Source organism: Mesoplodon bidens (genome assembly GCF_964165515.1).
Source record: "Mesoplodon bidens genome assembly, chromosome: 12".
Taxonomy (NCBI): Eukaryota; Metazoa; Chordata; class Mammalia; order Artiodactyla; family Ziphiidae; genus Mesoplodon; species Mesoplodon bidens.
The window spans coordinates 63045334-63070483 of record NC_138168.1 but is presented as its reverse complement, the minus strand read 5'-3'; the positions used below and the strand labels follow the sequence as shown (position 1 = coordinate 63070483).

General features: G+C 36.7%; 1 protein-coding gene across 1 annotated transcript in view; it reads right to left on the bottom strand.

Moving 5' to 3' along the window:
• ENPP1 (ectonucleotide pyrophosphatase/phosphodiesterase 1) overlaps positions 1 to 25150 on the bottom strand; it is a 67857-nt gene that overhangs the window by 28810 nt on the left and 13897 nt on the right. The window contains exons 2-5 of the mRNA XM_081251268.1: positions 6068 to 6140; positions 3742 to 3858; positions 2883 to 3008; positions 1923 to 1983 (exon numbers count right to left, since the gene is read on the bottom strand). Coding sequence (XP_081107394.1) covers positions 1923 to 1983; positions 2883 to 3008; positions 3742 to 3858; positions 6068 to 6140 — 377 coding nt within the window. The remainder of the gene's footprint in view (positions 1 to 1922; positions 1984 to 2882; positions 3009 to 3741; positions 3859 to 6067; positions 6141 to 25150) is intronic.

Below are 25150 nucleotides of genomic sequence, written 5' to 3'. Positions count from 1 at the left end.
ATAGTACTGATTAAGCACTCATACCATTTTGAGCCACCATACAGAGACCATCATTTATGATTCCTGCTATTCCAAAAGCTAGACCAAAAGCAACTAAAATGTAATAATATTTTCCCAATTTGCAAGAGAATAAATGTTAACAAACAGCATGTTTTAAATTATGTTCTTGTTTCCACTATTTTTTTTCTGTAAAAGCATTTTCTGATATTGTCTCTACTTGAAACTAATAGAGAGTATCTCATACCACATAAATTATATACAATATTTAGCTTTTAAGTTTACCATATTTAAAAGATATTAATATTTAATAGAGAAGTTGGTGAAGTATTTACTACATTTAAATATATAAACAACAAAGAAATGATCCAAAGCTAGAAATGAACAAACAATGAAGGTACACATACACACACACACACACACAGATTTACATGTGTGGTATGGAAATCCAAAGAGGGAAGCAAAAAAACATGTATAATGATATACTCAACAAAAGAGAATAACTATGGACAACCATTCCATGGCTACACCAAAACAGGCATGGTTCAGAAATTTTGCAGCTTCTAATGACATCTGATAGACAGTAGGAAAGTCGTATATCATTGGATAACCATGAAAAAACTTTCCACTGAAAGTTTACTCAGTAATTTAAAAATCTGAGCACAAAGATTTACCTTACCTTGCCTTTTCCAACTCTACTGCCTCCCCAGCTTACTCTCATACCCAAACACAAATGGAAAAAGGAGGAAATTTGTGAATAATTTCCACTAACTAGTATTTGTACCATAGTTCTGTTGGGAGACTCTGCAGAATCAGCTGCATATAGTCTCAATGGTCCATGTCTGTATAAAATTATTTCTATTCAATCAACAGAAAACATAAAAACAGTTTGCTGGGCCTCCAGGTAAATATATGGGTATAATAATTTCCCGTATAATAAAATGTGTCCTAAATTATGGTCTTCTTGTAAAGAAAGGAGGACTTATATTTTCCACTACAGAGTCAACATTACAATTGGAAAATAATAGTCAATGTTTAGAAGGAAAAGGAAGATTCGAAATTCATTAAGTGTAAAACTTCCAATATACCTTGGACTTAACAGACATCTTAGGATATATGAGAAGTCCTCTTTGAAAAAAGTCTCTTCTGTTGGAATTTTTTGGGTTTAGTTTTTGCTGCTGTTATTATTGTTGTTTTAAACAGAAAAGAACTCTTCCATCCAACAGAAAACAAAAATACATATTTAAAAAACAAAAATAAATTATATACATAAGTAAGCTAAAATACAGCGTTAAAATGTTTAACAGTCTGGAAAAATCATTATTTTAAAGACAGAAAAATATATTTCTGAAGATTAATAATTCAAATTATATGAATTTGAATTCATATATCTTTGTTCAAGTGGAGCAAAGATAATTATGTTTAATACTGTCACCAAATTTCCACCTGAATTTCACACAAAATTTTTTTGATGACCTTGTAAACATAAGGTATTGTAAAAATACTCTAAATACAAAAATAACAAGTAAAAATTATAAAAATTATGTAACATCTTCTCACAGACACGTTATCCCAAAAATATATAAATGAACAAAAACACACAAAAAAAATAAAAAGAAGTTGTAATTTGCTATAAGTTCAACTTGAAAAGCTTCAAATGAATGTAAAGATCCTTCCTTCCTAAGAAGGAAAACACAAATACTTTCACCCAGCACTCATGAATACTAAATATTTATGACCTCTCTTTTTTCCACTAGCTTCCAGAGTGGGGAGTCATGCCATAATCATCTCTATACCACCAGTGCCAAAAGAAGGCTTAACTAAAAATAATATTTACTGAACCAATGAATAATTATTATTTTTATTTGGAAAGAGAAAAAAATGGTACTCCTAAAAAAAATTAGTATCTCAGAATATAATCTTACCCTGCTGGACACTGTGCATCATTAATGCTCTCACATGTTTCTTCTGCCCAACTTTTCTCACCTAAAACATTTTCAAGAAGTACAATGAGTTAAACACACTCAATAGAAACAATGATTGTGATGCCTGTGAGACACATTAGGACAGATTCCAAAAACAAAATATGTTAACAGATACGTAGATAATATGGGACGTGATTCTAGGGAAACAAAACAAATAAAGGGAGTTATTCTGTTTCAAAATAAAAGTTAGCTGATATCAGGAATTAAAAAATGAATGTATAATTGCAAGACTAAAACATACTACTGTATTTGGGAGAACTTGAAGGCACCTTTTCCATTTTCAAATTGTTAATATTTTCAGCCAAAATTTACAACCCTTCTTCTATCCACCCAACAAAATCTTCTGGTATTAAATCCTTGATGTCTTAGTTCCTCTCATACAGAGCCAGGTTCTGTCAAAGAATTTCAAGGAACCCTGTAACACCTAGACATCATAATGACATCAGTTTACACAGAATCTTATGCCCTAACTTCACATCTACTCTCTCAATGCACAGCAGACATCGTCCTCACTTACTATAAAGGAACCTGTTACATAGTCAGCCAGGCCCGCAAAAGTGATCTTTCCACAAGTACAGCGTTAACTATGCAGCTAATATCAAAATAACATGAGGGGGTTGTAGCAGGAGAGTGAGTGACTACAGATAAAACAACATTGGCCATGTTAGATAATGGTAATTATTAAGCTGGGTGACACAAGCTTCATCACATATTCTCTCTATTCAGGTATATATGTTTGAAAATTTCCTTAATACAATGTTTTTAAAATATTTTTTCAGCCAATATGGTTGGCCAATAACTATGACTTCTAATGTAAAAAATACATCTGTGCTAAACCCCGCTAGGACCTAGGAAGAGGTAAGCCTGCATCTGAACCCGGCGAGGGCATGACCTCCTGACCTCGGCACACGGAGCCATGGTTGATGCAGCAGTCGCCCTTGTCCTTGCAGTCATCCGAACAGGAGCAGAGGCTTCGGGACAACCTTTTCTCACCACACCTGAATTTGTTGCAAGTCCATATCCGTTCTAGAAACAAATATCAACACAATACGCTTCATGGTCCAAATTCAACATGTCCAAAGTGAATACAGAAATGTCTCTGGAACATGATCCATGAAGAGAAAATGGACCATTTTCTAACCCTGAGTCAGTCACAGAACCTACCACCACAGTGGTCAATCTGAACTAAGAGAAAATATGCAGGCAGTAATTATCATTCACTGAAAAGCCAGAATCTCATCATTTTAAAATGTAAACAAACATAATTCTTAGTATACAACTCCCATGTCCGTCTTGGCTTCTTCCACCAGTCCTTGTCAGAGTTCTCAAAATTTAATCTAAACCTGGCTCGCTCTCATTTAAATGTTATTCCATGTCATACGCAGAGAAGACCAAATCAAACAGAAAATTTCCATAGTCTGATAGCTTCACTTTGAAGTTTAAGTGGACATCTTAAGAACTCTTGCTTTAATAAGCCCATAGAAATATTCATATATTTTAAGCAGCCTTTTTGAACTTAGGTGAAATGCAAATTAGACTACATAGGCTGTCAGCATACATTAAAAACAGGCAGTTTTGTTCTCCATAAAACTTTGAACAAGGCAAAATATGTAAATGTCTTTTCTCTCAGAAAATATAAAGGCCAAATTTTTTAAAATCTCAAATGGGTTAGGTAAATCACATACCTAAAAGATGCAGAACTTTTCTTTGCTCTTTTACCAAGGCCCATGACTCCATCTTTTCCCCTGCATATTTTTACCTGGTTCTATACACGTCTCCTGGTAATCTAGACAGCAGTTTCCAAGGTCAACGCAGGCAACATCACAGCGACAGTTCCCAAATGTTCTCTCAAAACAGCGACCTTTGCAACTTTTAACTGAAAATATTGAAGGAGTTAGATGTTTCTAATCATTATATAATTACAAAGCAAACATCAATTAATACACCTAAGTTAGTTATAGTCAGGTTCAAATATTGTTTTAGAAAACACAGATGGGGTGGGCAATAAAGTTAACCAAGAATCTTTTCACAAATGCATGTAGAAAATGACACAAACAGAAGGCAGTAACCTTATAGAGTTTGCAATTTTATCTCTTGCCATAGGAAAAAAAGACGACTTTTTTTCTTTTATATATTATAAACCCTACTGGGGGTAATAAAACTTAAATACTTTTGAATAATAAAGAAAAGAAAAATAAGAAGAGCTTGTTCTGAAGATTTTATGCAGAGTTCTCTAAAAAGTGATAATCTATGAATAGTTCAGAAAGACAGAGAATACCTGACTTACATCATTCTCAGTCTGGTGTAAAGGAGAAGTAATGTGTTTGTACAGAACATGTTCTGCAGGACCCATCTCCCACCATCACCTAAAACATCCATTGCACCTTCAGATCCAGCCTGCTCCCTTGGAGAAACTTTCCCAAACTCCCAGTCTAGGTCCTTTCTCCTTTTCTTAAGTTTGTATAAAACCTTACCCTTCATCTCAGTCACTTACTTCCATTTGTAACTAGATCATTTGGTTAATATCCCAGTCTCACCCTAGAGCACAAACTTCTTAAGAACAGAGACCACATCTGGATGTTACCCAGTACACTGTATCCCTGGTGCCTAGCAAGAGCCTTGACTATAGCTGGTACTAATACGTTTTTGTTAAATGGATAAATGGCAGATATGGAAGGAAAATACTTTTCATTAAAAACAATTTTACATTGTAACTCTTTACTAGTTATCTAGAATAAGCTAGGTTTTTATTGGATTACTAAAAAATCAGGATGGTAAGAAAAAAAATCCACTTATAAAATAATGGAAGTCCAAAAGAAAAAAATGAATAATCCTAGCTCTTGACTGCAATGGTCTCCTGACCCAAGAAGACACTGCCACAGAGTTTAACTCTCATTTAACACCAGGAAACTAGGCAATTTTAAGGACATGAAATGACAATAATAATTTCTAGGGTCAAAAATATTAACTTTCCTGACCCAAGGGGGAAAAGCTATTATAATAATAGCTATTACTTGGAGCTCACTAATATGTTCCTAGTCATTTAAAAAATAATATGCATTCCATGTTGAGTTTGGATTTAAATTGCTGTTTTCAATCATTCGGTTTTATTTTTACATGCCAAACTAAATTCAAGGGGAATTGCTTTGTGTCTAAAGGCTACATAGATGAACACTAAAGTCTATAGCTTTTTAATTTTATTAAACATTGACAGTTTGCTCTGAATAGTTGCCGACTAAATATATAAAATTACATTTCATTCATTTCAACAATAAATGACAGCTTAACAATCACTAAAATTTTTTAAATGACTCTTATTACAATTACAGAAGAGTTGAACAGAATGATTTGTTCAATTTTCAAAACCAAATTCCCTAGGAAGACCATCAGTGATTTTAACGGGGAAAAAATAAAAACTACCTCAGAGCCAAAATAATGACTGCTACAGTGTACTGTGATTCATAGTTTTATTATTCATAGTAATCTTGTCAGTGTTGACTAGATTTCTGTACTCAATAAAATATATATATATACATATATATCTAGAAGCTTAAAAATATCACTGTTGCTTTGACATGTCTGCAATTTTAAAAGACTTACAAGCATGTAAGGATAAGTTTCTGGTTGCCCAGGGATGCTAACTGGTTACCTAGTAACCTCCAGGGCTAACTCCTTAGGGAGAAAAAGTGTTTGAGAGTCACTGGAGGAAGTCAGGGAGAGAGGCTCCAGGAGCACAGCACCAGAACCTGTCAGCCAGCTGCTTGTTTGTGTCTTTGTTCTTTATTTTTTGTTGTTTTGAGGTTTTTCTGTTTGTTTGGTTGGTTGGTTGGTTTTTTGGTCATAGCCCCTCTTCATCATTTTGGGATGAAGTTCTGCAAGTAAATAAAATAGTATATGGCTAAAATAATAAAAGAGCTTCAAGAAAAAGGCTCAAACCAGCATCAAATTTGCACTATCTATGGAGTACTCAAGGGATTAGGACATAACGCTTATCTCAATCACATTCTGAAAAAGGCTGACTAGTACCCCTACACACACACACACACACACAAACACACACACACACTAATTACTATACTAATTACCTTCTTTGGCACAGCTTGGTTTCAACCCAAATATACAACCAAGGATTGTCGTTAACACACAGACTGACAATACCTGTGGAGAGAAAAAAAAATGATGTAGTTTCAAAGCCCTTTTATTTCTTCAAATTTTTATTTCTTTAAATACTTCTAAACTTGTTGGTGCTGCTCTGTTTCCTAATCTGGTGCTGGTCACGTGATGTGTGCACATTGGAAAAATTCAAACTGCACATTTTTGCTTCAGGTATTTTTCTGTATGTATGTCATACTTCAACAAAAAGTTTACTTAAATATTAGCAAACAAATCTATGCCTTCCTGGGTTAATGTCGCCAGAAATTTCCCAGTTGATGTAAATGAATCCAGTCCAAAAACTTATAATAATTAAAGTAGGGAGAAAAGAAAACCTAACAATTTTCTACTTGTTAATCCATAAAAGGCAATATAAGAATATCAGATGCCTCTTTTAACAGTTTAATTACACAAACCTAAACACTATTCTCATATTCACTGTGACAGCTTGTGGGAATGAGCAACAGACAGGGTTGGATGACTACATCCCGGACCCAAATGTTACCACAAACTAGTTGTGTAGAGATTTGGAGCAGGTCACTTTAACATACCAGACATCAATTTACTCACTTATAAAATTAAAGGGCTGGCCTCCTTGGATCCCTAAAAATCTTTCCAGCTCTAACATTTTGCAACTTTCTCATTCTCCACTATTCTTCACTTTGACATTTGACTTTAACTAGATCATTTGGTTAACATGGTGTAAGTGATTACACCATATAACTCCCAAGAACAATGACAGAAGTTTACTTGTGAGTTAGAAAAAAAAAAAAAAAAAAGGAGTCCTCAATAGTTTTCAGTGGAATGGAGTTCCCTTGGCAGCTCTCTGGAATGTCACATTTCAGGACAATTCAATAAAATATGCATTGAGCACCAACTATGTGTAAAGACTATATTATGAACTGAAGGAAAGAGTAAGAGATCCCCCAGGGAGCTTCTACTTTTTGGGAAAAGGCAAAAGCAACAGCACAAATGGCTCATATTTGGTAGACTCTAGGTGCAGAGTTCTATAGCTGTTTAAAGAGGAAAGGCTGGGGTGGCCAGTGAGAAAGAGATCAGAAAAGATTTCATAGAGGAAGCCTCTGGGCTGGACTCTGAAGAGGGGAAATGATGGCATGATATTGCCAGGCAGAGCTGATGGAAGGGAAGAGAGGGCAGAGCAGAGAAAAGCCAGTCTAAGGAAAGGCTTGCAGGAAGGAAGGCATATGGGAGGCGGCAGATGAATGATGAGCAGCCTACTTTGACTGGAACAAAGAATATGAAAAAGGGGAATGGACACAGTGTGGAAAGGTGGCATGGCATTTCCCAAAAGCCAAGATGAAGAGATACTAAAGACAGGAGGGATGGTTGAATGGGCCAGGGTGGGTGGTGGGTAGAGGCTTTTTTATGTTTTCTGAACTCATTCCCTCAAATAAAACATACTGAGTGTTGACTGTATGCTGATCTGTAGTTTAGGTACTGGGTACTCAGTAGTAAAAGAGACATGACCTCTGTCCTCAGCATGCCTACTGTCAAGGGACTGCAGAACTAAAGAGGCAGTGAATGGCAAATAAACTGAGGAAGCAGGTCTAACTCATTTCTAAAGAAAACGAAGGTTAAGGAAAAAAGAGTGAAAGTACAGTGGGTCTAAAATACAACAGGGTCTAGGTCAGGTTCTTTTTTTTAGGAAATCAAAAACCTAAATGTATATATGTCCATGAAAATAGAGAGCCATCAGAAGAAGAGCTTGAACAAATATGTAAAGAATGGCAAATAGAACAAGGTCATAAGAGTACTAATGGATTCTCCTAAGCCTTTAATGGTGGTGTAAACTAACACAAACTTATGGCAGAGTAATTCTAAAGGATCTATCAAAAACAATAAAAATTCTCTTACTGTCAATTATAAATATATAGGGAAATGAAAAAACAGTAAAACTAATCTGTATTTAGTATCCTGTAATTTAAACCATGGAAAATTAAAGTTTTATTTCTTTGTAATAAACCTATCAAGAATAGTTTGAGAGGGAAGGGATGTGGGAACAGATGTATATGTATGACTGATTCACTTTGTTATAAAGCAGAAACTAATTAAAAAAATAAATAAATAAACTTAAAAAAAAATGGATAACCAGTGGACCTACTATATAGCACAGGGGACTCTGCTCAATGTTATGTGGCAGCCTGGATGGGAGGGGAGTTTGGGGGAGAATGGGTACATGCATATGTATAGCCAAGTCCCTTTGCTGTGCATCTGAAACTATCACAACATTGTTAATCGGCTATACTCCAATATAAAATAAAAAGTAAAAAAAAAAAAAAAAAAAAAAAAAGAATAGTTTGAACACTGCTTTATCTACTTCTCACAATACAGAGTGAGAATCTTTTATATGCCTTGGCAAATTGTCACATTCCTTTCTAAGTTTAGATAAGTTTCCAACGTTTTAACCTTTGTACTTTTAATATCATGAAACATCTCCAAAACTTCCATTAATATGAATCTTTGTATCACTGTCACTTCCTCTGGGACATCTTCATCCTTTTCATCACAACCATGCTTCTCATGTCAATAAATTCACTGTCACTAAGTTCCTTTGGCTGTATATCTAGAGTGTGTTGAACAGCGGTAGTGTTTGCCTACCCACAGTCAGCTATCTCTTCCGTAACCCCAACTACATTTGATCTGAATTTCATTTCCAGCATTATCACTTTTCTTTTTTAAACTGCACTTTATCAGCCAATTCCCTCTTTCAATAATTCATTTCTATAAAATGTGATGTAGGTCTACCATTGGCAGATAAAAAAGCAACACAAATATTTGTTTTGCTGTCTGTGCTGAACTGACCAACAGATGCATAGTAACCAATCACTGATACACTTTAAAAGAAGTGACATTGGTCACTGACCATGATATGCATCTGCTATTTGCATAGTGTTTTGTGGACTGAAAAAGCTAGTAGCAAAGATTGTACTTTATGCAATTACTCATAGTCAATAAATCTTAGTTACTGAAATTTGAACCATGTTTTTGGGAGACTGGTGTTATTTAATTAAACTGTGGGAACTGAAATTGTACATGTCGGAGAACCATGCCAAGCTAGCACTGCCTGTACTCTCACAAGTGGGCAGTAATATAGTATATAACATAATAATATATATATCCAAGGATGTTTAATTCAGAACTGTTCGTATTTGAAAAAAAAAAAAACAGAAACAACCTAAGCTCATTATAAGAAACTGGTTTAAACAGTCAGGTTAATGATACAATAAAATACTCTCAGGGGATTAGCCTCAGAGATAGGTGGGTGAGAAGAAGGCTTAAAGATACAAAAACCAGAAAAAGCTGAGGGGTAGCCATAGGAAGTTGGAAGCAGCCCTTCAATCCTTCTCTGTAAGTAAGAAGCATCTGTGGGGAGTGAGGAAGCCAAGGTGGGGCTCTGAAGTGATGAAGGGGGCTTAGGAGACCCCACGTGAAGGATGGCAGCAAATCAGTAGGGACAACAGAGATGGAATCAATAATGGAAGAGTGAACAGACCCTCCAGCTCTGGGGGCCCAGCTTAACTGAGATCATGAATTGTTTGTAATAAGACCCAGAGGCCTGGAATTCCAGGAGTGGGAGTGGGGGAGTGGGGTAAAAAGATAACATGGCATGGGGAGATAGGAAGGGAGGGGAAACAGAAAAGGGAACAAGAGAGTCAAGGTGTGACTGAAACAGCTGAACAGGGAGGGTTAGGACCATGTGAACATGGGTATTTGGATGGAGAACTGTGAGAAGTGAAGGATCGAGCGAATGAAGGAGTGGGAATGAGGGAGGGAGTGAGGAAGGAAGAAGAACAGAAGTTATGGACTCTGAAGAGAATTTCAGAGCCTGAGTTCTCAGAAGTGGGATGGTTTGGAGTGGAGGTGAACCCAAAAGTAGAAACCCGAAATTGGCATAAGGTACTTGCTGGAAGTAAGATGAAAAAGTTCTACTACTTTTACTAGTAATCGGAGTTAAGCTTTTGACAATGAATGAAAATCATGATAAGAGAAGTTATTTATATTCTCAAATTTATTGACTTACAATACGTATTCCCTCACTGCTGAAGAAATTCAGTCATGAAGATGTATTACCAATAACCTTACTGTTCTAACTAAATATAAAACAAAACTTGTGAACAGTTCTGCTACAAATAAGTCTCATCTTGAAGAAAACTATGAAAAAATTTAGTGGTAAGCAAGCATTTAAATTGCAACCATGAGTTTAAAGCATACATGATATATGAAAATCTTTGCCCTCTTGTTAAGCTACAGAAGAGGCATGCTGATCTTTTTAATCACCTCTTTGCTACTAAAAGATGTTATTTAGATTTACCTTTTAGATAATGCATAGCATGAAACTGAAACTAAAGTATGACCATAGAAACAAACATTTCACCTCTGTAAAAGATGAAATTTAAATTACCTACTACTTTGTTACACAACACCCAATCAGAATAGATTTTAGTAGGAAATTTCTCTCCAACAATTAACAGAGCTGTGAAATCTAATTCAATTTGAATTTTCTTCTCAAAGTAGTTTAATCCAACAATGTCAAAATCCACCATCCTTTCATACCTCTATAACACTTTAGGTAGTTTTCAAGTTTTGATATTTTCCTAGAAGCTATAGACAAAATATTTTATCTTAGAAAACATGGAGCTTGGAGACATATAAGTAAAAGTAAAGTTGTTGGAATGTTTTGCCTCTATGTTAGAACAATATTTATTTGGAGTTTCCTGCTTCTTTAGTTAGAGTCCCTGAATCATTTCTTGGACATTTAGTGAACCAAAACAGATATAAAGAAATCACTCAATTTTTTTTCTCACAAATTCCCTTAAACACAGTGGCGTTAACATAATGAGTATTATTCTTTCTTTATCAAGTATTCATACAAATATGTGTCCACTGGCCTTTGCTAAAGGCCAGAGATGCAAATGAAAGCAATTCCTCCCCGACAGAGAAAGCAGGTAGACATTAAAATGAATGATTACAGGGCTTTCCTGGTGGCGCAGTGGTTGAGAGTCCGCCTGCCGATGCAGGGGACACGGGCTCGGTTCGTGCCCTGGTCCAGGAAGATCCCACATGCCACGGAGCAGCTGGGCCCGTGAGCCATGGCTGCTGGGCCTGTGCGTCCGGAGCCTGTGCTCCGCAACGGGAGAGGCCAGCGTACCGCAAAAAATAAATAAATAAATAAATAAATAAATAAATAAAAATAAAATAAAATGAATGATTACAACGGAACTGGACAAGAACTACAGTTGAAATATGTAAAAAATGTTAACATGCTACCAGCACAGTGGAGAGAAGAAAAGGAGAGAATGGTTACAAAAGGCTTCACAAAGAGAGAGGGGGGAAAAAAGGAATTTCCCCTTTAATCAATAAACAAATGTTTGAGCGCCTGCAATACGCACTGGACTTCGATTCTGTGGAGAAGTACAAAATTAAAACAAAAAGAATTTGTGGTGAAATCCCTAATCTGAGTTGATAATCTACTCAGGGCAACAACTCTAGAATTTGTTGATGACAAAGACATGAGACAGTGAGAAGTAACCTAAGAATTAAACTACATAGTGACAATGTGTCACCCATGCACCCATGCATAGGTACAGAAACTATTTTTTAACTGTACAGGCTAGCTGTGTTTTATCAACAAGATGCCACAAAGGCCCGTGGCAAAACCAGACTGAACCAGCTAGATCCAAGATGGCAGACAAAGTAGGCTAATGGTCGCCATTTTCTTTGACTTGATTTATCTCTGTGTTTCCATATCAACCCCTGAGAGCTGAAGGACACTTGCCCTGATTTATCTCTGTGTTTGTTTCAAAAGTACCTGGTGTTGGGCCAATGGTTTGCAGCTGTACTGGGAGAGATACATGCTTTGAGAGATACACAGTGGTCAACCGCTCAGAACCCGGCCCTGACTTGACCACAGGACCGCATCTGTGCAGATGAAACCTGGAGGAGCCCAAGAGTTTCCTTTGCTTCATCACCATGCTAAGATCGTTGCCCAGCGGGGGGATTTGTACTCTGCTTGCACAATTGGTGCCGTGTGCAAAGGAGTGTGGAAGATCGCGCGTGCCCAGGCTGCCCCTGGAAATCTCCACCCCTTTCCTAGTGCCCTGATGACCTGTCTGCCTCCTGACCCTTAAGATTCCCTTACTTCCCTCCCTTAGAGGAGATGGTACCTTTAGAGCATGAGCTCCGCTTCTCCGTTCTCTGGCCATTGGATAAAAGCCTGTCTTGCTGGCACCAAACCCAGTTTCATTATTGGCAGCGTGAACCTGAGCGCGGGAAAGAACTCCCTGATCCTGCCAGGGGGCCTCAGTTCAGCTAGCGCCCCAAGAGAGGGGCCTGGTATCTAATTCAGTAACAAATCTATGCAATGGTGCTTTGTGCAGAGCCAGGGAAGTATAGAAAATAACACCAGTCTGGGAAAGAGAGAGTAACAGTGATTACAGTAGTAGCCATCACTTCTACAGAATAGCAACCATCCCTTCTATAGTACTTACTATGTGCTAGGCTCTTTTCTAAGAGTTTTCTATCAAATCATTTAATCCTCATGATAACACTGTGACACAGTGTTATTGTATTTACCCAGTTTAAGGAAACTTAGCTGCAGAGAGGTTAGCAACTTGCCAAGGATCACAGAGTTGATAAGCGACATGGGCAAGATTAGGACTTAAGCAGTCAGATTGTAAAGGGAGTGGGGCAGGTGGGGGGCACACGGGAGTGTCTGAAAGGTGGCTGTGGCCTTCGGGGCAGTCAGTGTGGAGCTGCTGCGGATTTAAACATGAAAGCGACATGACTGGATTTATAAATTCTAGAAAGATCCTTTGGTGACACTGTGAAAGGCTGTGCCATAAGCCACTCACCTGCCTGTCTTCTCCCAGGAGATGCTCTGTCCTCCTCTGGGTCTTTCCAATTACTGCAGCCCTGACCATGCCCTGGGAGATTTGTTTATCTGTCTGTCTTTGACTGGACTGTGAGCTCCAGGGAGGCGTGGATTTATTGATTCATCTCTGTATTTTCCAGGTCTAGCAGAGTGCCTAGTGCATAGACATTCAAAGTAACTGTTGACCTGAAAAATCAGTAAACTGATTTAATTAAACAATTTGGGGGAAAATTATAAATTTCCCCCTTTTCTTCATCTGAGTTGACAAAGTCAATCAGTTTGTTAAGTGCCTTTATATAAAGGGTGCCTATAATAAATATAGGTGAAAAGCATTTTTTTAGGAAATGGACAATTGCTGGATTTGGTATTCAAATGTGACAGATGCCTCTCCAATTTGAAGATGAATTAGCTGACCACATTGCCTATCAGTCAGTCCTCTGACCTTTTACTCAAGCAGCATGCTTTCTGGAAACGACTCTGTGGGAACTCAGACCTACGCGTTGCTGGAGTCTTCAGGGGATTTCCTTTCCTAGAGGATGAGGATTAGATCCTAATGCAACAAGCCCAGTGCCAAGAAACTCCCACAGGAGGCTCAGAGGTATGTTATGCTCAAAGATAATGTCTTGTTTTTGAAGAACTTTGAACTGTTACAAAATTCAGTGTAGAAGTTAGAACAACTGCTTGAGAGTATTGAGAAGTTTTTTAAAGACAAGGTTCTAACTTTTGCTTGGTCTCTTATATACTCAGTATCATTTTAGTTACATTTGACTTAACTGAAGATTCTCCCAAATGGCAGTGAAATTTTATGTGAAGCAATTTATATAACTGGTCAAATGAAAATGGGGGAAGGAGATACTACGCACTGGACAAGCACATCACTTAGGGGCAAACCTCACACTCAACCTCTCAGTGAAACCTGAACACGCTGAAGAAGCTGACATCTACCTGGCAGAAAGGGGTTCCGTTTCAAAATGGCGAGGGTTCAAATCCCACCTCTGTTCATTCATTTTTTTTCAGCATTCAACAAATATTTCCTGAGAGGCTACCACGTGTTAAGAAGAGTCTCGTGCTGGGTATACACTAGGAAACGAAAACATTTCAGTGCTTTCATGGAGCTTACCTTCTTGTGACTTATAGACAGCCACCAACTATGTGACTTAGAAAAATGTTTCATATCCTTGCTAAACATTATTTTTTATCTATGAAGTGGTGATAATACACACCTCAAAAAACTGGCACAAGCCTTGGACATAATTTACAGAAAGTACCCAGATTGGTGACTGGGGCACTGAGGTGCTCCGTAAATGACAGTTCCTACTAGGAATATCCAACAGACTTAGAGCACTGAGACATTACAGATTCTTCCACAGGAACAATATAACCTTATCAATGTTTAATCAAACTTCAGGGCATTCTTTCTTATTTGCTGTTAAAAGAGATGCCATAAACTAGTATACTAATGTTTCCCTTTTTCTTGGGGGGGGGGTGTTAATTCTGCAGTAATCTGTTTAACAGTGATTGAAGACCATGCACTGGTAAAGAAAATATGTCGAAAAGGTGTAATAGAGAAGAAAAGCAAATTATTATTTTGCAGGGAATGGCTGTACTGGTAACTTTAGTTATACCTATACAGCAGCTCTCCAGCCCATGCCACTGAAAAAGGGATCCATGTAAACACCAATTTGTGTATTAGAGATTACTACAGATTCATATCTGCACACTTAACAAAGATTGGCTGTGGATGGATCCAAGCACTGTGCATATAAAAATCTCTAGAAAAAGTCTGAAACAAACACCTTAAAGTATATATACTTGTCAGAAACTACACTTCCTACACTTTATCCTAAGGCAAAAAAATTATGTACAAATATTTAGATATAAATATATACATGCAGTACTATTTATAACAAAAAATAGACATATGTACAATGTCTAATAATAGGAAAATGGCTAAAGAAAATATGGACTATGTATATAATATGAGTATTATACAGCCATTAACAGTTATGATTTAGAAGAATAGTTAATGACCTGGGGAAAGACACTGCTGAGTATGAACTGCAAACTGTAAAACAGAATAGGCAATATGGTCCTAATTTTATGTTATACATAATACATAGTTTACAAATAGTCTTATCTCTGGCTGATGGGTTCACAGTGATTCTTGTTATCTTCTTGGCACTTACCTTTATTTCCCAGTTTCCACAATGAACCCATATAATTTTAGAATCAGTAGACTGGAGAACCCAGGGGGCTAGCACGGATACTAGTGACCCAGAGTAAAGTTCACCTCATTCTGGCATTTTAGTGATCTTCAGCGTAACAGGAAGTCCTCCCTGCCCACTTACTCTAAACAAACTCTAATCAACAAATTCTGCCTCCATTTAACCTACCTAATCCCTCATTCTTAAATATCAATGAACCACCATGAGTCACCAGTCATTTGAGGTAAGCCTACAATATGAGATCAACAAAAAGAAAAGGTCTAAGATCAACACAAAGGAAAAACAGGGAGGAGAAGAGAGAAAAACATTTAAAACAAATCCATCTAAATAGTATTCTCAATGGGATTCAAGAAGTTACATACAAATCTTGAAATCAAAAGGCTCATACTACTAATATCAAGTAACCAGAATAATAAATCAAAGGCTCACACTTATTCACATCACTATAAAATACCAGAACACCAACAATAAAATGATCTTCAAGTGAAAGGCGATGCCAACTTCACTTCACAATAAGCAGTGAAGAAGTATAAGATCAGAGGTAGTTTTTCCTTGAAGGATAGAACTAACTGTGGAAGCTCTCTGGGCCTAGAAAGGTCTGTGCAAGAAGTTTATTGACTTCTGGTTCAATCTCTTCATTGATTATAGAATTACTTAGATTCTCTAATTTTTCTTGACTCAGTGCTTCTTGAAATTTTTCACTTCATGTGCATTTTCAACTATATTGGTATAAAGTGATTTACAATAATCACTTGTTATTTTTTCAGTGGCTGTAGCACTGAATTTGTGTTCCTTTTTTTCATTCCTGATGTAATTTGTGCCTTCTCTCTTTTTTGGGGTAATCAGGCTCACCATGGGGGATCATACCTTTTCAAAGAATCTGCTTTTTACTTTGTCAGTCTCTTTTTTATTTTACTGATTTCTAGTCTTATCTTTATTTTTTTCTTTCCTTCCATATCCTAGGTCTAATTTTCTGGGTTTCCTTTTATTAAGTTGTTGATATGGACGCTTAGGTTTTAGCTTTTTGGGACTTTATTCTCTTTTAATATTACTTTTATTCTAACTTTTAAACCCCTAAGACATTGTTGTTTTATAAGTACATTTATGTCTACCCAAATATTTACAAGTTTGTGCATTTTAATGCATTTTTTCCTTTACACTTTTCATCTGGAAACATCTGGAATCAGTTTCCTTCTACATAAAGAAATCTTTTAAAACTTTCCTCATGGCAGATTCTGTCAGTGTTTGTTAGTATATACGTGTCTTTATTTTATTCTCATTCTTGAACGGTATTTCTGCAGGGGTATACAACTCCAGTCTGGCAATTGTTTTCTTTCTGCACAGTGAAGATCTCATTATACTATGAGAATTCAGCTGTCAGTCCGTCACACTTGAAGAAAAGTTGTCATTTTTCTCCTATACCTTCAATGATTTTTATTTTTACCTTTGTACTCTGCAATGTTATTCTGTTGCTTTTTGACCTATATTTCTTTTATTTATTCTTTTTACGATTCAATGAGCTACTTGAATCTAAGGACTGATATCTTTCGTCAGTTCTAGAAAACTGTCATCTCTTCAAATAGTGTCCAAAATAAAAGGTAAAAGGGATAATACTATCAGTAATCAGGAAACCTAGAAAGTTTTTTAAAGAACCAAATAAATTTCTAGAAATAAAATGAACAAAATTAATTAAGGGATTAGGCTTCACATCAGAAGAGATGTAGAGTAGTGGAAGACAGAATTTGTGAGCTGAAAAATAGATCAGAAGACATTATCTAGCATGTATCACAAAGAAGGATCACAAGAAATTATCCTTCTAATTCAATTCACTATTATTTCTTCCATATTTTCTTTAAAAAGGACAAGAATTTATAATCTGTGTCTGATAACACTACCGTCTGAAGTCATTGTTTGTTTGCTTCTGCTGTGTGATGCTTCTGTTGTGTGATGCTTCTGCTGGTTCTGCTGCTTTTTGCTCATGTTGCCATTTTCCTTTGTGTGCTTAGTTGTTTGTAACTGTGTTCTGTTCATTGATGTTAAAAATTTTCAGGATTCTTTGAAGCTGAGGATGATGGTGTTTTCCTCCAAAAAGGATTTATGTTTTGCTTCTGCCAAAAACATTGGGGAAATTTCAAGTTTGAGACCACCTTCACAACTTGAGGTAGATAAAGTGAGATCAGCCTGTATATATCTTTATATATGGAGGATACGCCATAAATTACACAGTACCTATGTCCTCCACAGGATGTTCCAACTTCATACAACATATTACATATATAAGATAATTCCCTTATAATATAATACATAGCTTATAAGGTATATAAGCATGCACAATTTCTTCATAAAATGAAATTATGACTTCAAAACCATATCTCAATTTCTAATTGTTGATAGTTTCCAAAAACATATCTTTTGTATCTCTGTCTCTCTGGCCCATGCTCAACCTCTTCAATTTCAATTTAAGAAATATTAGTCCCTGCCAGTACTATTTCAGGAAATATCTCATATGACAACTGTATTAAGCTGAATGTCCTTTACCCTCACAATCACATCAGCATTGGCAATTAAGAAAATAATGATAATATTTATTCTCTCATTGACAGGTCTCAATTAGGAGTCACAGAAATCATTATCGCAATACCAACTTATGACTAGCATAGGTTGAAGATTACAATGACAGAGGGAAGAAGAGGTGCTAAAATGAAAGTGTAATGGGGGAGTCATTTTATGACATTTCAAGCAATAACTAGCAATTTCTTAAACTATAATACACACACACACACACACACACACACACAAAGAATGACAACAAAACCCCAAAAATATCCAGTGTCTTGGTGATCAAGGCCATTTATCAAACCACTGCTTATAAGAGTAACTAGAAGGAACAATCACGAGGCTAATGACAACATAACGGAGAGGAACACCATGGTGGGTTCCTTTGACTCTGGACAGATCCATACGTGTGGGGTAGAACGTGTCACTACCTGCACAAGCCCATCTGCTAAAGCACTTCTAGGACCTCTGTATGAGTTATAAGCAAGCTAAGATCACAAGCCATAGCACTCCCCCTCAGAGAGACTCTTACTTCTATAGACAGAAGGAACCTCTTCTCTGCGGATACTGTATTTTCCACAAACATAAAAGGGAAAATATTACCTTTAAAATGAGAGATGCTAAGACAGGAGTCCACAAAAACAAGCTTCAAAGACGTATCACAGAAATTTTGGTTGACTTTCTAAGAATTCATCATCGACACATTTTTTTACAATAATGATTAACAGAAGTGCTGGATGTATACCATCATTTCCAACAGTACTTCTTCCAATTTATGTCAGAAATATTGCCATGAAATCTGGCACATTTCTTAAGATACAAACTACTTCTCATATTTAGTGAATGGGGGAAATCAGTAGCAGGCTGAATTTAATAGACTTTACCAAAGTGAATTCTAGTCATGAGTAAAAAGAAATATATTCACATTGAGAAACTACACACTCTTCTTTGGTATTTTTTTTCTCATATCCTTTTAAAAAAGAACAGAGGAGAAATAAACTTAGAAGACAGTAGAGCAGTTTTATGAGGTACAAAATATCATTAAATTAATATTTAAATATTTAATGTAATATTTATATTATTATTTTTTAATACTGGCTCTTAAAGGTTCCCCCCATCTGTCACTCAGCGGCTCTGAGCTTTTAACCCTTTCCTAAGTGAGAAAGAAAGATAATGGCAGACATATTTTTTACCATTCAGATATGACACTATACACATGAAAGATAGAGAAGATAATACCCTCAATCAAATATAAATCTGTTAGGAGTCACTGATAATAGAAAGTGCAGTTCAAAACAATTATCTTGAATAAGCACAGTGCTGTACACACTTGGTTGAACCAGTCTCTCGGGCAGATAAAACTATGAGAGTTTTGTCTAAACAATAGTCCAGAGGACGGTTTTGGCACTTTTAATATTCAAGCAAATAGTCATTTCATCATTTCCCTAATTTTCAATGAATTATCCTGGTAAAATAAGCATTTGAAGAAAAGTCTCAAAGAAAGCTCAAATTAGTAGCCTATGGGAGCTAGTAATGATAATTGGAAAATATTTTTTTAGGAGAACAGGTTAAAATGGAATATCAAATTAGAACTCTAGCTTAAGAAAACAGAAACAATGTTAGAACTTTACCATAAACTGTAAGGAAATTATTAAAATTCTATCCATTTTCGATTAAAAATATAAGTCTGGCAAAATTGTAGCCCTAATCTCAAAGAGACCAATAACTCTCGTGCCTTTATATCCAAATTAAGATGTGAGTTACTTCTGGAGCTTTGTGATATTGAGAAAAGCACGTTATCTATAGCCCCTTTATTGGGTTGGACTGGGTATTTTCTCTTCTCCCTAATAAATCTAAAATATCTATGAATCTACTTTCCCCTGACATTTGATCTTACCTTTATTTGGATCACCCCTAACCCCACATCCTGTACCCTCCTCTCTTAAGGAATATTACCCCAAATATATACATGTATTAAGATTTCTTGTTGAACACAGGTCATTGGAATAAACTATTAGGCCTGTCATGAGAAGTACCTGAAACACTAGCCTGCAAGCCTTACTTTCCCAGGTGAAGCAGAAAGGGGGTCAGAAACTCACCTGAGCCATATCCTCCATATCAAAACTTTTCCTGGGGACCCTGCAAGGCCTCCAGAGAACTGCTTTATCTAGGCCAGTAATTCTCCTTTCCTATAGTGTTCATTTTTTCCCCCAAGTTTTAATAAGAAATAATTAACATATATCACTGTATAAGTTTCAGGCATACAGTATGATGGTTTGATTTAAATATATAGTGAAATGATTACCACAACAGGCTCAGCTAACATTCATCATCTCATACAGATACAATAAAAAGAAAAACATGATCATTTATTTTTGTTTCCAAAAGTACCAAACATTTTCAAAGAAAAAACATCCAGTACTTATAACTTCTGCTTGAGTGAGCAAATCACTTCTCCCAGATCACAGTGACTGCTTTCACAGACTTTTCCCTCTGAAGACTTTCCCTCACAGACTTTTCCCTCTGTTTCCCTCTGAAGTTAAAGGTCAAAGCATAAAAGTCCATTTGGTAGTTTAAAGTAATGGTCTCAGCAGAGATTCAGCTTTGATGGCAAGCTTCCTTCCACGACTCCCACACCCTCACTGAATCTTGAGATGCAAGCACCTAATCAACAAGATCAGTAACAGCAAACACCTCAACACAAAGCAGGATCCTCTTAAAAAGCTGGTGGGTAACTCCTCAGATATAGCCTCCTGCCCCTAGAATTTCTATTCACATCCACAAGTGGGTAATGCCCACAAGGGATCACAGAATTATTAAATATCAACACTGTTCTTAGTCTGACGGCTTATTTAACCGTCTTCTGTCTTCAACAGGACTGTTAGTATTGAAAAATACATTTTTGTGGCCTCTCTTTATCTAATCTTCAGAATTACCTTAGCTTTTTAAGAAAAGCAATCTATTGAGAAAAGAGATCTTGAGGGAAATATATAGTAAACTGGATTTCTATCTCTTGCCTTACAACAAAACAACATATGAAATAAATATTTAAAGGTTTAACATGAAATCACTAGAAGAAAATATAGGCATATATTTTTATATTTTTAGGGTGATAAATACCTTTACAAGCATGGCACAAAATCCAAAAATTATAATGGAAAAGCTGATATACTTGATTTCATAAAAATTAGGAATTTCTGTAAAAATTCCAAAAAAAGAACCCCTACCACAAGAAAAATCAGGGTGGGAGAAACTAAGGTAAAACTTTCCAACATATGACAAAAAGTTAATTTCCATGATAGATTATGAGTGTATAAAAGTTAAGTAGAAAAAGATAACTCACAATTTTAAAACACCAAAAGTAATAAACCGGATATTTCGGGAAATAAAACAGCTAATAAAAATATGTCATACGCCTTCATTAAAATTCAAAGGAGTATAAATCAAAGAGTCCCTTTTTTACCCAATGAAATCGACAAATGTTAAAAAGATTGATAATTACAAGTGCTGGGAAGGATATAAGGAGAGACAGGCACTTTCACACTGTCTTCACAGAAGCATAAGTGTCTTTCTCAAAGGTCATTTAGATGAATCTATCTGAATTCAAAATGTCCATATCCTCCACTCTTGCAATTCCAAATCTCTTAACTTATCTGATGGAAAGGTTCACATAAGCAGATAAGGATATGCACAGAGATATTTATTTATTGCAGCATTATTTGTAATACCAAAGACACGCAAATAACCTAAATTTCTGTCAATAAACAATTGAGTTAATATAATGCATTATGGTAAACCCAAACAATATAAAATACTATCCAATTACTTTAAAATTATGTAAATCCATCACTGAAATACTTACTCTTAAAGCCTTCAGCCCCCATGCTGGCAGTCTACTCTGAGGCCTCATGCTGCGACTAAGCCCAGACTATCCTAGGCACAGAGACCAGTGGGAAAGTCCTGAAACTACCTGAAGTGGGAGAGAGATGCCTGGCCAGCATCTAGATGCTCCATTCCCTGTTGCAACTCCAGCCACCATCTGACTGCAACTGCATGACAGACCCTGAGCCACACCTGCCCAGCCAAGCCTTTCCTGAATTCCTGACCCATCAAAAACCACGAGGGACTTTTGAGTCTACAGAGCTGATGACCAGATGCTGAACAGAGATGAATTTATCAAGCTGGTAGTACTAACCAACATGGCTTCCTGACCACATGAGAGAACATGCTTGCTTTTCTTTCTCCCAGACTTTATGCTTAAACCATTTCCACAGCAAAATGGTAAATGAAGGAATCTAATAGCTGATTCTGCTGAAAGTGCACAGCTGGCCAGCTTCATTCAGAGGTAACCACCTGCTTCTTCATCACTTCACAGAGAAGGGAAATGTCTGAAAACTATTCCACAGAGTGATAAAGGGATGTGAGTGCTGTGATGTGTACTTGTGATGTGTGCAATGCACAGAGAGTTTAGGCATATATGTTTACATAAGTCCACTTCTAATTTTCAGGTGGAGAAGTGGACTTCTGGTTACACTCACTAGTTTTATAGCAGCAAGAATGTTAGTAAACATTTAGGGGGAAAAAAATAGGACAAGAGGAGCCTAAAAGTCCTATCCCAGAAAATAAGGGGAGGCACACATACACTCACATACAGACACACACACATGCTCACACAATGATGGGGTATGTCAAAAGGTATAAACTCCCAGTTATAAAATAAATAAGTGATAAGTGCTGGAGATGTAATATACAGTATCATGACTATAATTACTAATACTGTAGTGTATATTTGAAAGTTGCTAAGAGAGTAGAACTTAAAAGTTCTCATCACAAGACAAAAAACTGTAACCATGTGTGATGATGTTTTAGACTTTCAGACTCATCTTCTAGCACCAGAAAGTAAGGGAGTACTAAACACATATACACAATGATGGGGGTATGTCAAAGGGACACAGGAGCCAACTCCCAATGGCCAAAGCTGGAATAATTTGAGCAAAAATATGAACAACATATTAGTAGGTTATAATCCAAAGTGTAAAATAAATATCAATGAGTTAATACTGATATAAATAAATGATTGAATAAATGAATAAGAGTAGACACATCTCCAGTACAGAAGAATTCCAAACAATCTATGTAGATACCCCACTCTCGAGGTGAAACAGAACTCTCTCCTCTATAAGTGTGGGCTGGACACAGTGACTTCCTGCCAAAGAGTACAGAATGGAAAGGCACAAAAGACAATATCTTTGAGGTGGAGAATCCTGATAAACACTACCTCAGCCAGGTAATTAAAGTTAACATCATCGATGATTAAGTCATATTAATAGCATAGACTCTTGATATGGTATGTTGAGAATGACACTTTACCTCAAAAGCATATGATACCCGTCTCAGCATGAGGAAAACATCAGACATTCCACAAATATACATGACCAGTCCTCCTCAAAACTGTCCAGGTCATCAAAAACAAGGAAAGTCTGAGAATGTCTGAGAAACTCAGCCAAGAGGAACCTAACGAGACGTGACATTGAAATGTAACATGGTATTCCTGGGTTGGATACCAGAACAACAAACAAAAAGGACATCAGGGAAAAACTAAGGAAATATGAATAAAGTTTGGACATTAGTTAATAAGGCTGTACCAACACTGGTTCATTAGTTGTGACAAATGTACTACACTAATGTAAGATGTTAGTGACAGGGAACTGGGTGTGTGGTATATCGACACTCTCTGTACTAGCTTTGCAACTTTTCAGTAAATCTAAAACCATTCTATAAATAAAAAGTTTATTTAAAAAGAGAAGGAAAAAAAGAAATAGGCATGAATCCATATTATTCCACCACAAAATTTCCACTATTTAAAAACGTTGGCTACTTTTAATTTTTTTTTAAATGCATGCACACACACATAAATGTACACAATATTTTCTATATACATTTTTTATCAAGAAATTCTTCTATACATAATTTTGTTTCTTTTTTGCATGTAATACTATTTCATAAGCATTTCTTATTTTATCAATAAGTTCTTTAAAATATATATATTATTAAATTTATGTAGAGCCATAGGTTGGGATATAGACCCATTTAAACAATACATGGTATTGTTAAGTGAAAAAGCTGAACCTCCGCTTTATATATTTCAGCGCTATATGATTTTTAAAACTAAACAATGTGCAGACGCTGCTTTCGCATCTGCCACCATCAGTGGTGAAGACTGTGATAAGCTGCCTGGACTTGCCTTCGGGAAGGAAGGAATTACTCCCCTGGCTGCTGGGGGTGCCAGCCGGCAGGGCCTGCCTCAGCTGAAGAGAGCACTTGCCCAATGCCACACCCCTTCCCAGGAAAGCCAGCTCCCTCCTGGACAGCTCTAAATGGTCATGCTAGGAGGAACAGCTCACGGAGTCGGGGGAGGCCTCCACTGAGAGACTGCTTCACAGCTCACCTTGCCCTCCCCGCAGTCCTTTTCCTTCCATAGGAGCTGATCTCAAGGGCACACCTGATAAAACCCCTGGGATGCCAGTCTCCATCTCAGAGTGTTTCCTGAGAAACCCAAACTCTGACACTGTCTTTCTCCTGAGCTTCTATCTCAGAGAAAGGACCTCTTAGTAAATATCAGTATATTGCCCAGGCTCCCTGGCTCCAGCATCAGACCAGGATAAGCCAATGGGAAACACAGAAGATCGGAGGGTGGGAGGACGGGAGAAGTCAGCATACATCTTCCCTGTTCTAGCCTCAGACAGGACCCCTGGCAGGGGCTGCATCTCTCCAGGGTCCCAGCTCCTACAGGGAAGTCCTGGCTGCCAGCTCTGGGTTTCATCAGCTTTTCCCCTTTGCCTTTCCTGCCCTCAAGGTAGTACAAGCTTCTTTCTGGTACTATTCCCTGGGTTGCCACATTGCCATACCATCTCATTTGGCTTTTGGCTCTTCCAATATTTGACTTTCAGCTCTTCCAACACCTTTGTAACTGGTTTCTTATATTAAATTCTCTTGATTAAATTACCAGGTATGGACTTGTCTTTTTCTAATTGGCCGTACAGCAAATGATCAGACATCAGATATACACATACATATACCCCAAGGCATGAACGAAGCTAAATCAAATATAGGCAAAGAACTTTTCATTCTGAGAGTTTACTTGTTTTTAGTTCTCAGCCTCCTAGATGCAAAACATATTTTAATTAGATCTTGCTTCAGTTGGATCTCAAGGGGGAAAAAAAAAAGCACTGCCAAAATAATCCGGAAAACAGTTTGTTTCATTAGAAGCTACAATCAAGAAAGACATGACTCACTAAATAAAAGGAGTATTAAGTCATTTTAGGAAAATATGTTTTAAGTTT